Raw genomic sequence first — 16,818 nt, forward strand, 5'->3', positions numbered from 1 at the left:
AACTTTTATGAAACCCATGGTCTTCATGGTCGTCCTTGTCTCTGGTCAATAATGATCTTTGATGCAAGATTAATAGATGTTGTTGAAAGCTCTAGAAACTTTAATAGATTACCCTTATTATGAATGTTTTTTTACTGATGGGTTTGTTCATAATATCCATAATAGCCGAAATATTTTTTTTATTTTTAGCATTAATTAAAACATGGCAAACAAATATAGCTTTTGACAGTTTTATGTATCAATAATTATAACCAAAACATATACGTTTTTCTAAGATGGGCCAATCTGCATAAACAGTACTTTTACTTTTGGTACTGTAATATATTACTATATTTACTTGTAACAGAGTATTCCTACACTCTGGCAGTTGAACTTTTACTCAAGTAGAAAATATGAGTAATCAAACAGTTCAGTGAAATATAACCCGCTTGAAGATCATCATCCACACCAGCAAGGGGCGCTCGCGGTGACAGAACCCGCACTACTTCACCCGGAAAAGGAGGGCCAAAGGAAACGACAACGAAGAAATTGTTGTGGACTGTTCGCACAATAGTTTAGACATTATTTATCTATTTTTGATAATCCAGCAGGTTTCTAGCCCTCCATCCTTTTGAGGTTCACTTGCAGCTGCGTTTGGCCTCGTCGAGCTCGTGGTAGAGATGTCGGTCGTGCCCCCCAGTCGCTCGAACGCCGGCTGGCCGCGCGGAGGAGCCGTTCAGTTCGGGAACAAATACATCAGCGGGCCCGCGAAACCCTTGTCTCTAGAGAGGACCATCAACCTGTGAGTGCTACAGCTGCAGATATATACATAAAACATCAAGTTCCCTGAAGTTAAATCTATCTAAATACCCCAATTAGCTTTCTATGTCCGATGTTGGAACCAGGAGGGTCTGGTCGCATCAAACAACGTGTAGCACAATAACTCTGGATGCACAGTGTGGTCGTGTTTTGGTCCTGGATGTGTTTGCTTTTACACTTATATTCGGATTCAGAATCAGGTTCTTTGCAAAAATAAATTCATGTAATCTGTACAATAAAAGCAAATAAGAATGTGTTAAAGTGAAAGAGTAGGATTGGGGAAACATTATTTAGGATGTTCAAATATTGGCCAAGCATGTAATTGGACGACTTCCTTGTTTTTTCCACACTAGAAAGTGTATAATTCTAGAGTTGCAACTAATAATAATTGGTTATAGAGATTTCATGACATCTTAAATTAATTGTAATTCATCCAAATGTTGTTTTAAAAACGGGCACTAAAACATACTGGAATAACATTGCCTTGCAATTTATTAACAATATTGTTCTTGCATTACAGATAGGAAAACAATGTTGATGTAACCCATTATCTTAAAGAACAACAATAACTCACAAGGTTCTCCTTAATGAATAAAGGATAAACAGATTGGCTTCTTGAAGGCTATTGTGGATGTTTTAATTGATAAAGAAACACTGTATTGATCTTTGGTCATGCTTATTGAGGTTTCATGTTTGTATTTCAGATACCCTCTAACCAACTACACATTCGGCACCAAAGAGCCCCTGTATGAGAAGGACAGTTCAGTGGCTGCCCGGTTCCTGCGGATGCGGGAAGAGTTTGAGAAAATGGGAATGCGGAGGACAGTTGAGGGTGTTCTCATCGTCCACGAACACAGGCTGCCTCATGTGTTACTGCTGCAGCTGGGCACCACTTTCTTCAAACTGTGAGTAGTTCAGAGGCTCCTGTGTTAAGCAGCAGAAGGTTTTTACTGAGCATTCGTCTGACAGTTTGCTTCTCTCCTGCAGGCCCGGAGGAGAGCTGAGTCCTGGAGAGGATGAAGTGGAGGGTCTGAAACGCCTGATGACAGAGGTAGCTACATCATGGCACTGTTCACTTGCTGTAACTGTGGTCATTGTGGAGTTTATGTATAATAACTTCTGTATTCTGTTAGATCCTCGGACGGCAGGACGGCGTGAAGCAGGACTGGGTGATCGACGACTGCATCGGCAACTGGTGGCGCCCCAACTTTGAGCCTCCACAGGTTGGTCCACACAGATGACTGACACGTTTTAAATATTGAATTGACTGAAATAACTTTTCAATAGAATTTGGTGTTTTGAATATTTTAGTTGAAAAGAGTTAAGCACTATCAGATCAGTTTTTAAAGTTTTAAGCAGTGTCTGGTCAGCATCTTTTGCCCCGGTGAACGTGGTTCATAATGTTATTTGTTTGTTTAGGATTTAGTGATTTGATATATAATCAATTCGTTATTACATTTAATGTCTATGCTAACCTTACAACATTACTTATGTGAGATGCTAAGAATTTCTCAAACATAATAAACAAAGTTGATTGTAGTTTCAGTTGTTTTATTTTTCCTGTAGAGTTACTCTACACTGGAAGTCAGTTACAACACATTTCAGAAGGCTGCCATTTTTTTGCTTCATAAATCCAGGAAAAAAGTTTAGTTCAAGTGTCTGGGTGTTTCTCAATGTCGAGTAAAGCTGCTCCAGAGCCACTATTTCAAGCATACTACATCATCGAGTGCCGCCGAAGTACTGTTCCAATGTCCAGCATACATGGAGTTCTACTGAGCCTGGCGTACATCGTAGCGAGAAATTTCGAGGCTGCACATGTGTAGACTCCGTGTTCTTAAAATCCCCACAATGCTTTGCGCACGGACCAATTTCCCCAAATCTGTGGCGGAAAATGTAAGGCGGGGCCTCTCATATGACGCACACTTGCTCGCCTGTTCCACTCTTCGTTTTCCGAATGCCAGGAAGTATTCTTGCCTCGCTTCTGAAGCAAGTGACTCAGAAGACGTGCTACCAAGCAAGCGTACGCGAAATTGAGAAACACCCTCTGTGGTCAGTAATGATTTTGTTTATCCGTTCGTGCAAATGTGAACTAATAAAAAGTTGTTTCTTTTGCAGTATCCATATATCCCAGCACACATCACCAAACCTAAGGAGCATAAGAAGCTGTTCCTGGTTCAGTTGCAGGAAAAAGGTCAGTATATGTACATTTTAATTTTACACAGATGTTTAATGGAGAGTAAATCGCGGACAGAGTTGAAAACCTGTGATTTCTTGTTTTCCACAGCGCTGTTTGCTGTCCCCAAAAACTATAAACTGGTGGCAGCACCGTTGTTTGAATTGTATGACAATGCTCCTGGCTATGGACCAATCATTTCCAGCCTACCACAGCTTTTGAGCAGGTATAGTTTGTGTCACTGTGTAAGTAGCTAAGTGAGACACTCAGGTTTTTTTTTGTTTTTTTCTTCTGTTGATTGTGCCTGTGGTTGAATTAAAAACTGACGGGCTGGATTAGAATATAGTTATGTGAACTGTCTGTATCAAGGATGTAAAATTGTCGACAACCTGTACAACCTGTAACTTTTATAAAAAAAAAAAATCAATTGGTATTCTTTCATGTTTGGAGTGTAACATAATAAACATTTTTATCAACACCAGTTTACACAGTGAAAGCCCAATGAATGTAAAGACTACTAAAGAGCTTTCTCTGATAGTATTCTTCTGAAATGTCAACATTTGAGACACGTACACAAGGTTTTTGCAGATGAAGATTGAAGGCAGCTGATTGTTCTTAAGAATAACAAACATGCAGGGCAGTGTGAAGCTGCGTTGCTTTTTTATTTTTTGCATGTCTATTAATTCTGTTTAAAGATAGAAGATAGAATCGGAGGGATGAAACCCTCTTTAATGGTCACACATGCAGAACACACAGTGACATTTGTTCTCTGCTTTTAACCCATCCTAGTACCAGGAGTACTAGGAGCAGTAAACTCGGTAGTTGTGCACTGTTTCAGATAAGGATTAGATTTCACTACACTCACGGCCCGTCCACACTACAGCTTCAAAAAAAGCTTGGAGCTGGGCGTGTCTGAAGCTCGACCAACAACCAATCACATGAATCTCCCGCCCCTGACAGCGGTTTGATTGGCTAAAGCTTGTACTGGCATATGATTTGATTGGCTGACTCTTCCACCGAAAGCTTCAGAAGCCTGAAACGCCAGGAAAGCTCCGCTCTGCTTCCCACAATGCAGTTCGGCGAAAAGTGACATTACCCCATTCAAAGTGAATGGGCAGACACGTTGGAAACCGTTTTTGAAGCTGTGTGGACGGGCCGTCACGGCCCGTCCACACGGCGGTGTGCGTTGAAGCTTCAACGCTTCTGCCTATTCACTTTGAATGGGGTGACGTCACGCTTCGCCGAACTGCATTGTGTGAGCGTTGCTCGCTGCAAAAGTTGAGCAATGTTCAACTTTTGAAGCTTCGACAGAGGCGTCAGCCAATCGAATCATATGCCAGTACAAGCTCTAGCCAATCAAACCGCGTGCTTGTGTGTCCGGGGCGGGAGATTCATGTGATTGGTTGTTGGTCGAGTTTCAGACACCCCCGCCGGCAAGCTTCAACGCACGCCGCTGTGTGGACGGGCCGTTATGAGTGGTACACTTTTTGTGGAATTAGATTCCATGGGTGTATAGGTGTTGACATGTTTTTTTGTAACAAAATACAGCTTGAATCTAAATTTGCTGGTATTTGGCCTTTTCAAAAACTATTTTCAATGCGATCAAAGAACTGCTTGCCGCACACAAAGGAAGGCACGCCACTGTAATATCAGGGCTGTCCAACGTAAAGAAAATTAAGGATTTTTTAAAAAGAAATTAATACTAGGGGGATGACGTCATAACATATTACGACAAACATTTGAACCTTCAATTCAAAAACCTCAATAGAAGCTTGCAACGCCACACATTCAGATCTGCAGGGATATTCGTTTTTTGTCTTGCTGAAAAGAAAAATTCTCTTTGCAGCAGAATGATGGTGCTGAAGTAACTCAGCGAAAAAGCGACTCCTGCATGAACTCTTATGAATTAACACAATACATCAGCCTTTAAATAATCACTAGGATATTAATTACACTACGCGTGTTACCCTGAATGCAACACTGCAGCCTAATGTGTGTGCATGAGACTAGTGGCGGAAGATTTGAAAATAGTATGTTTTTGGGAAATAGTATGCATACATTTGAAAGATACAGAAGGTTTTTTAAGAGTTTGAAAATAGATGATTTGATAAAGTTGATGTTCTTAAACACAGCCCCCATCAACCTATAATTATTCAGGAATTAATATGTTTTTTGATTCTTCGTTCTCCACGGTGGCATGTGAACGTTTTCTTCAAGAATTCAAGATAATCGCGGTGAGTAATTTATGTACAAGTGATCATTTAAGGGTGAAGTGTTCCTTTAAAGGGGCCCTGTGGAGTTTCCTTGTTTTTATACAACCACTGTTACTCAATAAAACGTAGTGTTTATCCTTAAGAATAAATGCATAAAACATCTATTTTAAATCTGGATTCGGTTTAATTCATTTTTTTGAAGTCTTCTCGTCTGCCTTTGCTATGGCTCACTCATCAATGGCTTCAAACTCCACAGGTTACATTTAACAGAGAAGAAAATATATAAAAGATGGAAAAAATCTCAATGCCATGATTGTGCAAATAGTCTCTTAAACATGAACTGAAATTCAATAATTATCTTTTTATAGGTTCAACTTCATTTACAACTAACTTGAGTGCACAGGAGTACGTCTGGCTGTCTCTATGAGTGCAGTCCTTTGTGAGTGAAGATGAGACAATGTGGAGCAAAAAAACGTTCATCTTTAGCTCAACTTTCACAAAAGAAAGCTTGTCATGTCGGGTATATTTACATTTCACAGGGGTGTTTATACTGTCGTATGCATGGCATGAAAATGTCATGCATATGGTTTTTTTCTGTTTATTTTGTAATCTTTTGTAATATTGAGAAACTGCAAGTGTTTTTAGTCTGTATTCCAGTTTGCTAAGAATCAGATTTTATGTTTCTTCTAAGGAGGCCCAAGTTTGATTAAACAAACTACATCCTGTTGTTTTAACCTGTAACAACGCTGTATTTTTCTTTCTTTTTAATAAAAAGTCCTTTTTGAGTATGTTTTTGTTGTAAGTACAAAGAGCAACTGAGTCGCTGAATGATAATTATTTATGTTTAAAAGAAATAATGTTAATTCTGGCAAAATATTATTGAAAAAATCCAATCAATTTAAAAAAACAAAACATAGCCATGTCTTAAAACGTTGTTTTTGTCCGCACATTACATTTTTTTTAGCTGTTATTCTTTAATGGCTTTGTGATAATGCACACAGTTTAGACTTGATTGGGGGAATGGTCTTGCATCAAGGTGAACAAACTGAACTGAACATAAAACATAAAAAGTTAAACAATACAGTCATTAAATAATATCCCTTTCATGCATGAATTATGAAAGCCTCAGTCAGGATTTTTTTACCAAGTGTTATTATTGCTCTTGGTGCATGAAAAACAAGATTTGAACTTTTTTTTTTTAATCTAGTTTTTTCAAAGAGATTTGTATAGATGTGTACGCATACTGTCCACTCAGGTGGACAGTATGCGTTCAGGGTTTGAACTGAAGAGATGTACATTTTGAAAGAATTATAAATAAAGATGTGCAAATTTAAAATTACATTATAATAACATAAGTATATTGATTTACGGCCCAAAAAGATATTGCAGATGAAGTATTTTCAAGAATAACCAGGGCCAGGGGCCAATTTGAGGCCCCACGCACAGTTATTTGATGAGTGCTAGTGGAGCCTCGCAGCGGCGAAACCGTGCCGCGCCACCCTAATTGCGCCACATAAGCGCATAGGTGCGCCTCAGATGAGGCCCCTCTCCACAAGGTGAGGCCCCACACAGTCTGCATGATCTGCCTGTAGGGAGGGACGGCCCTGGGAACAACAGCAGCAGTACCAGTATGAATTGTAGTTTAAATATAGCCAGTGATGCATGATTGATTGATTGATTGATTGAAAAGTTTATTAACAGCTTGTATATTGGGTACAGTACAGTACAGCTCAAAACATACAATTGTTAAGGGGATGCAGACCAGAGAAAGACTTTCGTCTTGTTTACATCAGGGTCCCCCATTTCCAGTTCATCATGTCATTTAAGACATATAAGACATATTTGACATACAGATGGCTTATTTACAATTTACATACAGGTGGTTTTTTACATACAGATTGCTTATTTACAATTTTCATTTTAGATTTCGTTCTAATACATCCTAACCGGACATTTAAGACATACCAAGTTAGTAACAGAGTCTAAAATGCGAGTATATACATAGATGGGGGGGGGGGGGAAGCTGTCCATTGAACGACAGGTTGAGATTTGTACCATTACCGGGGCCAGTTTTGCAATGCTCTCCCCCGAAGGTGCTCTTTAAGAGAGGTTTTGAAGGTAAGTATAGTTTTACTTTCCTTTACAGTTGTGGGAAGAGCGTTCCACCTTGATGTGGCATAATTGCGAAACGTGTATTCCCCCTTTTTTGTGCCAAATCTGGGTTTCACATGATTTGTGGAGCTCCCTCTGGTGTTATGATCATGGTATTCCTTGACCTTTGGGAAGAATTTTGACATGTACATGGGTACCATAGAGGTGTAGTGGATCTTGTAGACCAGGCCCATTGCAAGTAGCTGTACTCTGTCGTCTACTCTAAGCCATCCTAGGTTGTCAAAGTGGGCAGAGGTGAGGTGGGTTCTAGATGAAAGGTCAAGCAGTAGTCTGACCAGTTTATTTTGCGATGTTTGAAGTTTTATTTTTAGCGCCTTGGATGACGTCCACTGTAGTGGACAGGTGGTTAATCATGATTTCCTGCAAACATAACATCAATACTTTGATAATTTATGAATTATATGTTTCCTTAGTTGTTACTTGATGTCACCACATTTGTTTATACCTGCAGGGGACGCTTTCCATAAAAGGATTGGCAGGATATAGATGGGTGACTTGGTCCATGTGGCTTTCTGTCGTCCATCTTGGTTTAGAGACATGTATCATGCACTTACACTGACTTGGCACTGAGTGGCAGTGTATGGGATGATGCAATAGGGTCCTATGTAGTGGCTGATGGTGCAACTATGCAAAAAAACAATGCATATATAAGAAAACACCTTTTGAATAGCTGTCCACTGTAGTGACCTCTATGCATGAAAGGGATATTATATATATCTGAGATTTAACAAAAGTCTCCATTTGCAAAGCAAGAATGCACTTGAGTAGTTACACATCTAAACGTAAAAAATCAGAAAATATTCTGTAATACATGTAAAAAGTAGCATGAACTAAGAATACTCAGGTGAAGTACAAGTAACTCAAAATTGTCCTCAAGGACATTACTTGAGCAAATGTACTTTGCTACTATCCATCACTGACTAGGTGGCACCATAACATGTAATAAGGCAGCAGAAAGTAAATAAACATTCACATTATTAATTAAATAAATTATAGATAATTTAAAAATATATTTGTGAGCATTACACATAATTTAAAACCATAGTTTAAAACAAACAAAGGGCCATTTTAAACGTCTGATATACAACGCTGCCTGACAGTCTGAGTTCAGGGCAAAATCACCCACGCGTTTTCACGTCATTTACCAGCGACGCCCTGGAAAATCTTGCACGCGCCAGTCGTGTTTTCTTTGTAGTGTGTGCTCTTTTATAAAGCTTGTCATACCTGCATGTTTATCTAGTTCACACCGCATAGTCTCTATAATGGCGTCTAAACGCCGGCCGGGGGAGAGTGTGAAGCCGGAGAAGAAGAGGAAGAGGAAGAGGAGTTGTGAGGAACCAGCGGAACTCTGCTCAGTGTTGGAAGACCAGCAGGTGAAGCAGACTGTCAGGGAGGCGTGGGGCCAGAAGACTGCCTGCACCCAGGGTCAGTGATACAGAAATACACCAGACAGACAGACAGTACTCTGGGTCAGCATACAGTTGATCTGTGTCATGTGCTACAAACGGCGGTGCAATGAATCGGAACTATTTGTGTATTTGATGGGACATTGCAAATGGTCATAGTCCCAATGCAGCATAAAACCAATGTACTGTACAGATGGTTTATAACTATTTCTCACGTCTAAGTCTTGTCCCTAGTTTGGCTTTTTAGATGCAGTATAGTCAAAATATACAGCTCTTAATGTCACACAACAACACTAAACTACACATTGTATTAACAACATTACCTCAAGTACTGTACCTTGTTACAATTCGCAGTACTTGTACTTAACTTGAGTATTTCCAATTCCATGCTACTTTATACTTCTTCTTCTTCACTACAATACAGAAGTAAATATTGTACCTTTTACCAGTACAGAAACACCTTTGACCCTTTTAGTTACTTTTCAAAATCAAATGATCTTTACACAATTTTTAAAATAGAATTATGAATGATGATTATATATTATAGTTTTAGCAACCCACAAATATTCCTACTATCTTTACTAGCTGCACCATGAAAGAATGAACAAATAAATGCATTTCATTATAATCATTCTGCATAAGATTCTTTGTTTGGCTAAAACATATTTATTTTTATGAATATTGAATAATGTTAAATATTCAGCAACAACTGTTAAGGTGAATACATGTTGCAAAAATCACTGGGCTTTCTTGGATGTCAACCCAATCCAGTGGTACAAAGGCAATTGCTGTGGGTAAAAAACTTTGAAAAAAAGTACAATATTTGGAGTAAAGCTATAACAATTGTCAATGAATTTAATATCTCTCACATGAATTTATGAAGAAAATCCATGACATGACTGGAATGTCAGAGGCATGTTATTTGTCAACATCTCACACACTTTGTGTTTGCTCTGCAGGGGATCTGGAGTTGGACTGCCACCCTTTCCCTCACTGCATCATCAGGAACTTCCTCAGCAGCGAGAGCTTCGTGGAGAACCTGCAGAGAGAACTGCTGCAGCTCAACTTCCACGAGAAGTCCAACGATCTGTACAAATTTAAACAGGTATCCATCAAACTAACCTTCTGAATGGTTTATTTCTGAGGCTTTGTGTTGTCGTCCTATAACCTTCGCCTTGTTGTTGCTCCCACGCAGTCAGATGACCTAAAGAAGAGAACAGAGCCACACATCGCAGGACTGAGGTAAACAAAGAACTTGTGTTCTTGTGTTTGTGCATATTTGACTAAAGTCTTGTCTTACTGCCAGAAGCCGTTATTAAACCACCAAACCAACAATAATAGATCTGTAGCTGTGTTTAAAGCACATTTGACTTATTGCTCATCCTTTTTAATAACATTTTTCAAACGATTGACCAACCTCTCTCTAAAGCTTGGTTAAGTTTTTAGTTTAGTTTTGCACTTACTTTTCAAACTTTCTTCTTTAGTTTATTTCTTTCTTGAAACTTTACTGACGGTACATCCTGAGTGGACAGCTCAAATCGTCAGAGCTATTTTTAGTTGCCTCTGATCTTAGCTTTCATTGTGATATCATGTGCAACACATGAGATCCAACCATACTTTTAGCCTCTAAAACCTTATTAACAAAAGAGAGCATGTTGCTGTCATTTCTGCTAGTATTCAACAGAGCAAGGCAGTTTTATTTTACAACACAATACGATGCTAGAACAAATCAATTTGGAGTTTTGACAGAACTGTTAAAAAGAGAACAAGAAATTGATTTATGAAACATTCAGTTTAGTAATTGTGCAGAGAATGAAATAAAACAGACAATTGAGATGGATACATTATTCTTAGAGCTCTGATGAGGTTACAAATTCTGTATTTGTTCTCAGTGATAGACATGTTGGTGGTTATGTGTCAGCTCCACCAGGTGGAGCCAGAGATCACATCTGCCTCGTAAATAATACATTTCCTTTATTAAGTGCTGTTGATTCTATTAATATTAACATGTAACATTTCAGACTGTACATTTAACTCGGTGTGAAATGCACTCAGCAGCAGTTACTCTCAGGTGATCCGTTTGAACCTGTTTCATATTCAGTCTGGTACCAGTGCTCAACGCAAGGGTAGCACTGTAAATTATAACCGCAGTAATAATGTTGGAGCTTTCAAACAAATGACTGGAAACAAAGATGTAATTGAATAATTATGGAGCAGCAAAAGCCGCCTAACCTGCCAAGAAGTCCAGAGTTTGAACCTAGTCCAAGAAAAAATAAATCTCAGTGCATAAATCAAGGCAAATGAGCAGGGTGTCAACATTTATTTTATTACTATTATGACATGTTTAAAGTGAAAGATTGCAACATGTCATTTATTCTAAAAACGTATTTATGATTACATACAGTACATTGCTACACACCTTCTGAAGAGACTCAGCCCCTGGGAGTAAATACCATCATTAAATACACAATAACGGCCTCCTCTTGTGATCATCTATTATTTATGTCACAACAAAATGTCACGGTGGGTTTGAGCAGCTGAACAATCTGGCTGTGGGGTGAGGCTGCAAAATGTCTCATCTTATACGAGGTTAAAGGTACAGCCCCGTCAGTAAAAACAGGATCATAAAACGACATTTAAATATAAATAAAACGGTTCCTGTGTGTCTTTCAGGTCAGCACTGTTTGGGCGTTTCCGCTCTTGGCTGGGGGAAGTGTTGGGGGTAGAGCTGGAGGCCACAGTGGATATTTCTTGTGCCAAATATGAATACACAGGTGAGCTTTGATTTAAATCAAGGACTGCTTTAGATTTAGGCTCTTTTGATAAGATTAGTGATGACTAATCTCCTGTGAGTTATCATTTATTCCCCATATGTAACACTCTCTTCTCTCTAGATGTTCTTCTGTGTCATGACGATGAGTTGGAGGGGAGGCGTGTTGCCTTCATCCTGTATCTCGTGCCTCCGTGGGAGGACAGCGACGGAGGAACCCTCGATCTTTACACCACAGACAGTTAGTGTCTCACTTTGTGTGTGCACTTTTGTGTGCGTTTATGCAAGGGAAGTCTTTTAAAATCTCTCCATCTTTGTCATTAGGTAATTTCCAACCGGAGAGCATAGTGAAGTCACTCGTACCCTCTTTGAACACACTCGTCCTCTTTGAAGTTTCTCCAGTCTCCTTTCACCAAGTAAAAATATCCGTTCCTGTCTTTTTTTAAATCACTGCTGCTGCAAAGCTTGATTGCAGATTGATAAACGTGTCGTGTTTGTCCGTCCAGGTGTCAGAGGTTTTGACAGAGGACAAGTGTCGTCTGTCTCTGAGCGGCTGGTTTCACGGGCCCTCTTTGGAGCGTCCTCCTCGCCACATAGAGGCCCCCGTCCCACGGAGCCTACACTTACCCAGAGACGTGAGTTTGGTCAAACATGAACACTACCTTAATAAGAATAGTTTAAGATTTGAGGGGATACACTTAGTTGCTTTCTTGCCAAGATAAGAAGATTGTTTGAAGCTTCAGGCAGTTATCTTATCTTTAAATTAAATTACTGGAAACAGCAGGCTGATTTCAAAGGCAACAAAATACACTAACCAGCAACTCTAAATCAAACTTACTTATCGTTTAATGTCTTTGGGGTAAAAACAGCATGTTTCTGTTTTGCTTTCGACTAATTCCTGGCCACTAACCTCCTAATTCGGAGCAAATCGTCTCCTGGCTTCAACTTTATTATTTTAAAGCAATAAGCAAGTTATCAAGTATCATACAGATAATCTGGGGAAACAGCAGTAACAAGCACATTACTTTTATTATATTATAAATTACACCCAATGCTGCTCAGAGTAATCTCAGTCCATGCTCTTCTGCCAGAGGCACGTGATCTCTCCCTCTCTCATCAACACATCTCCCTAGCGACAGACAGGCACAGACAGGCAGGAAACAATTAATAAAACATACAAATAGGTCGCCCCGGTAGCTCAACTGGTAAAGCGGGCACCCAATATACTGTGGCTCATTCCTTACCACAGCAACCCAGGATATTAGCAGACTGCAGCCTTTAGTCCTCCCCTTTCTCCCCCTTTCCCTGTCTCACTCTCTCTGTAGCCAAGCCCAAAACATGTCTATAAAAAAATAGATAAAATACAGTAGTGTGAATGTGCAGCAAATAAGTTGTAGAAATAAAAGAAAATAATTCATCCTGTTGGAGACCTTCCTGATGCAGTTATTTTGTGTTGACTACCTTAATGGCATCAGATAATTAAAGACTCTTTATTATGTTCTGGTTGGACTTTTTTGACCCTATATCGACTGCCAAATGTATTCATATGGAAATGAATGTGTTATGACATCGCCAATATGCAAATGAGAGTATCTTGCCATCTGGGCATGTGTTTCCCACTCATTGCAGAAATGCATTTTGAAAGAGAGCTATAGCAAATCAATCTAAATGCCAATGGTCGTTTCATTATACAGCCATTAAATTGTGTGTCAACATTACTTCATGATAATTTATAGCAAAAAAACGACTTGAACAGACGCAGTGTCAATGTTATCATCAGAATCTGAAGATCAGACCGCCTGAGTCCTGCTGACGTGTGTGTGTGTGTGTGTGTGTGTGTGTGTGTGTGTGTGTGTGTGTGTGTGTGTGTGTGTGTGTGTGTGTGTGTGTGTGTGTGTGTGTGTGTGTGTGTGTGATGTGTGTGTGTGTGTGTGTGTGTGTGTGTGTGTGTGTGTGTGTGTGTGTGTGTGTGTGTGTGTGTGTGTGTGTGTGTGTGTGTGTGTGTGTGTGTGTGTGTGTGTGTGTGTGTGTGTGTGTGTGTGTGTGTGTGTGTGTGTGTGTGTGTGTGTGTGTGTGTGTGTTCACTTCACTTCAGGAAACACTGCTGATGGAATGGGTCAATCCAATGTACATGGACATCTCCTACCAAGAGCAGATCCAGGAGGAGTTTGAGGAGAACTCTGAAATTCAACTCAAAGATTTTCTCCAAGTATTTTCTCTCTCTCACTCTGTTTTAGTTTTTGCATGGCCTGTGTCTGCTGGTTGCTTTTGTCTGACGACGTGTCTGTCCTCAGGAGGAGAAGTTCAGGGAGGTGAGGGAAGCCCTGCGACTCTCTCAGATTCAGTGGACGAAGAGAGGTCCGCCTAATAAGAGGTAGGACATGTTTCAGAGATAGATGCACCTTAATTGAGTCCATAAACAGATAATAGGTGGTACATAAACTATAAAAGGAACATAATAGAATCGCAGGTGCTGTATTTGTGTGCTCTCAGGTGCTATGAAGCAGCCTCTCTGGACACTCTGCCTCAGTGTTTGAGTGAATGTTTGGAGCTGCTTCGTTCAGAGGCTTTCTTCCTGCTCCTCTCCAACTTCACCGGCCTTCGATTGCACTACCTGTGTCCTGCCGATGATGAGGATGAAGATGAAGATGAAGAGAAAAAGGACATACAGGATGGAGAAGCCACGGGGTCTTCATCCGAACCATCATCAGCGAATACGAGCAGAGAGAAAGGTGAGTGTGTCAGTGTGAGCCTTTTCATCTGTGTTGAATTGGGTTTTTTCCTTCAACAATAAAAAGGCAGGAAAGGATTACAACATTTTAAATTGTAACACATTTCAGGTCAGTGTATATATGAAAAAAGCCAATGTTTTGACCTCTGTTTTCTTTAGAGCCGAGCATACCTGTGTGTTGTGGTGAAGTGCGTCGATGGGCTCCTGGCGGATACACACTGTTGCATGATGCAGAAGCAGCGCAGGCAGAGTACGCTCTGGATCTTGTATTACCTTTCTGTGGTGCAGGTGAGTCTACACACTACACACCACACACACACACACACACACATACACACACACACATACACACACACATACACACACACACACAGACTTGAAGGACATGTCGATCAATCTTGTGAATTTTATAAACGTTCTTTCCTAGACTGGCAGTCAGAGTTTGGGGGCTTCACGTGTTATGTTGCTAACGAAGAGGATGAGGAGGTGAGTGCTGATTAGGGATGGTTATCGTTAAGGTTTTAACGGTACTACTACTTTTATCGATACCTCTTATCGGTCCGGTCTTTTAACGGTACTCTTATCGGTTCTTTTGGAGAAAAAAACAAGGTAAACTAACTAAACAAATTGTGAACAAAACTAACATTGCTTTTTATTTAAATTAAATACATAATATTTCACATAAAAAAACAAAACCATGTTTTAACAAATCGTATTAAATAATCTGATGACAGAATAGCTGAAACTTTAACAAAATAAATAACTCCGTTACCTCTAATCATTAACCATGTTTGTATAATGGAGTTAACTCTGTGTGTTGCTGCTAGCATACATAACACCTGACGTGGAAACGTTACTCGTGGATGGAGCTACAGAGCTGCTAGAAAGACAGTCGAACCCGGTGCATTCCTCCGTCTGAATGTGGTGCACTTTTGCTAAATGTTTAGACAAATTGCTCGTGTTACCGCCCTTACATGCTAAATTCTTATTGCACTTTTGGCAACGAGCATCGAGACGGGTAAAGTTTAACCACACCTCGGAGCACGTTCTCTCGCCATCTCCTCCGTGTGTGTGTGTTGCTGCATGTAGCAGCTGTGTGTGTGTAAACTGCCCCGCCCCCTCGCACACAGACGGGGGAGAGAGATCTCTCGACTGGATTGGAAAGATCTAAAATACAAAAAATAATCATAGAAGCATTTTGCAGTCTTTTTGGTATTAGAAACGGAGTTGGCGAAACTAAAACTGCGATATAATGTTTGTGTAGCAATAATACATATGACATATATTTTTTACATGTCTCCAGTACCGATAAAAAGACCGATAACGTCGGAGCTTAACGGTACCACGGTCTTTAATAATTCAGCCCCGGGGCCCGTTTAATACCGGGGCTCGGTACCCATCCCTAGTGCTGATTGCAGTTTGGGCTGCCTTAACTTTTTTGTTTGTGTGCCAAATAAAGAAGGTGTTGCAGGCTACACTAAAGTAAATGGACAGTTTTCAAAAAGCTACACTGCAGGAGAATCTAGAGTCGAGACCAAAAAAAAACATGTGCCATAGAAAAATCAATCAAAAGGACTGTGTGTGGCAACACTAGTAAACATTTGGTTTTAGTGTTAGTTTATTGCTGTTCCCAAATATCACAAAACATATTTCTGTATCTGCTTCTCTTTAATTAATTGTTTTACTTTGAAACTGACACTGTGCATGGCCCAAGTGCATACTTAAAACCTTGTCTATTATATTAAGATGTCACTAACAGAACAAAGGAAAATGGTAAAATAGTAGTGTCTGTGCAAAGAGGTACACAGAGATATTTTCATTAAATGTATTCAACATTTGCTGTTTAAACGATGATATGCCACGTACTACGAGCAATCTATTATTAATATGCTCAAGACATAATATTTATGTATTTAAAATATCAAGGGGGCTTTTTAAAAAGGACAGTGGGCTGCAGTTGTCCCTCGGCCGTTGTTCGGCCACCCCAGGTATAAAGTGCAATTACATATGTGTGGGCTTTTTTTTGTTATAATAATTGTATTGGTTCCTTCCTCATCGCAGCTCCTGACAGTTTATCCAGAGGATAACTCCCTCGCCCTGGTCTACAGAGACAAAGAAACCCTCAAATTTGTCAAACATGTCAACCACAAAAGCTTGTCTGAGTCTGCTGACAGTTCTACCCGCAGAGCTTTTTACGACTTCTCTTTTGTGTACTATGAATAAATATATATATATTTTATAACTATCTATTGTGTCTCTTGACATCTTTGTGTCATCTTCCTAAAATGTAGTGTACATGTTTAACACAAACAGTAACATGTACAGATTCACAGGTGCTGCCTTTCTTCTTGGGAGCTATTTGGGTTTAGTGTTTTGAACAAGGACACAACATTTTTATTTGATTAAAATCATTTATTGATATTAAAGAGTGGTCAAAACAAACTACAAGGTGACATAACCTTTTACACCAATTTTAACTCGCTCTTATTTATAAATTACAGGTTGTGAGCTAAAAAAGGTTAACCTCACATCAGTGAGAAGATAAGGGAGTGTAG

At 39.7% G+C, this 16,818-nt stretch overlaps 2 protein-coding genes across 2 annotated transcripts; both read left to right on the forward strand.

The window, feature by feature from the left end:
* The first annotated feature begins 480 nt into the window (after positions 1-480).
* nudt21 (nudix hydrolase 21) lies at positions 481-3,452 on the forward strand. Its single transcript, XM_034197049.1, has 6 exons — positions 481-781; positions 1,503-1,703; positions 1,786-1,849; positions 1,932-2,021; positions 2,914-2,989; positions 3,083-3,452. The coding sequence occupies exons 1-6, from the start codon at positions 660-662 to the stop codon at positions 3,226-3,228; spliced, it is 699 nt and encodes a 232-aa protein (XP_034052940.1). The 5' UTR covers positions 481-659; the 3' UTR covers positions 3,229-3,452.
* A 5,054-nt stretch (positions 3,453-8,506) lies between these two features.
* ogfod1 (2-oxoglutarate and iron-dependent oxygenase domain containing 1) lies at positions 8,507-16,510 on the forward strand. Its single transcript, XM_034196986.1, has 13 exons — positions 8,507-8,781; positions 9,722-9,867; positions 9,958-10,004; positions 11,436-11,536; positions 11,657-11,773; positions 11,857-11,948; positions 12,039-12,167; positions 13,628-13,741; positions 13,827-13,906; positions 14,026-14,264; positions 14,423-14,551; positions 14,691-14,749; positions 16,325-16,510. Exons 1-13 carry the CDS (start codon positions 8,619-8,621, stop codon positions 16,484-16,486), a joined length of 1,578 nt encoding a protein of 525 aa, XP_034052877.1. The 5' UTR covers positions 8,507-8,618; the 3' UTR covers positions 16,487-16,510.
* Positions 16,511-16,818: the final 308 nt, after the last annotated feature.

The sequence above is a fragment of the Gymnodraco acuticeps genome, unplaced genomic scaffold (genome assembly GCF_902827175.1).
Source record: "Gymnodraco acuticeps unplaced genomic scaffold, fGymAcu1.1, whole genome shotgun sequence".
In the NCBI taxonomy this organism is placed as follows: Eukaryota; Metazoa; Chordata; class Actinopteri; order Perciformes; family Bathydraconidae; genus Gymnodraco; species Gymnodraco acuticeps.

What these genes read in the sequence shown, in the direction of transcription:
- ogfod1 (XM_034196986.1), top strand. Translation starts at nt 8,619, where the DNA reads ATGGCGTCTAAACGCCGGCCGGGGGAGAGTGTGAAGCCGGAGAAGAAG. An exon ending in CTCCAGTCTCCTTTCACCAA is followed by an intron (nt 11,949 to 12,038) that starts GTAAAAATATCC and finishes TTGTCCGTCCAG; the next exon opens with GTGTCAGAGGTTTTGACAGA. An exon ending in AACTCAAAGATTTTCTCCAA is followed by an intron (nt 13,742 to 13,826) that starts GTATTTTCTCTC and finishes GTCTGTCCTCAG; the next exon opens with GAGGAGAAGTTCAGGGAGGT.
- nudt21 (XM_034197049.1), top strand. Translation starts at nt 660, where the DNA reads ATGTCGGTCGTGCCCCCCAGTCGCTCGAACGCCGGCTGGCCGCGCGGA. An exon ending in CTAGAGAGGACCATCAACCT is followed by an intron (nt 782 to 1,502) that starts GTGAGTGCTACA and finishes TTTGTATTTCAG; the next exon opens with ATACCCTCTAACCAACTACA. An exon ending in CCAACTTTGAGCCTCCACAG is followed by an intron (nt 2,022 to 2,913) that starts GTTGGTCCACAC and finishes TTTCTTTTGCAG; the next exon opens with TATCCATATATCCCAGCACA.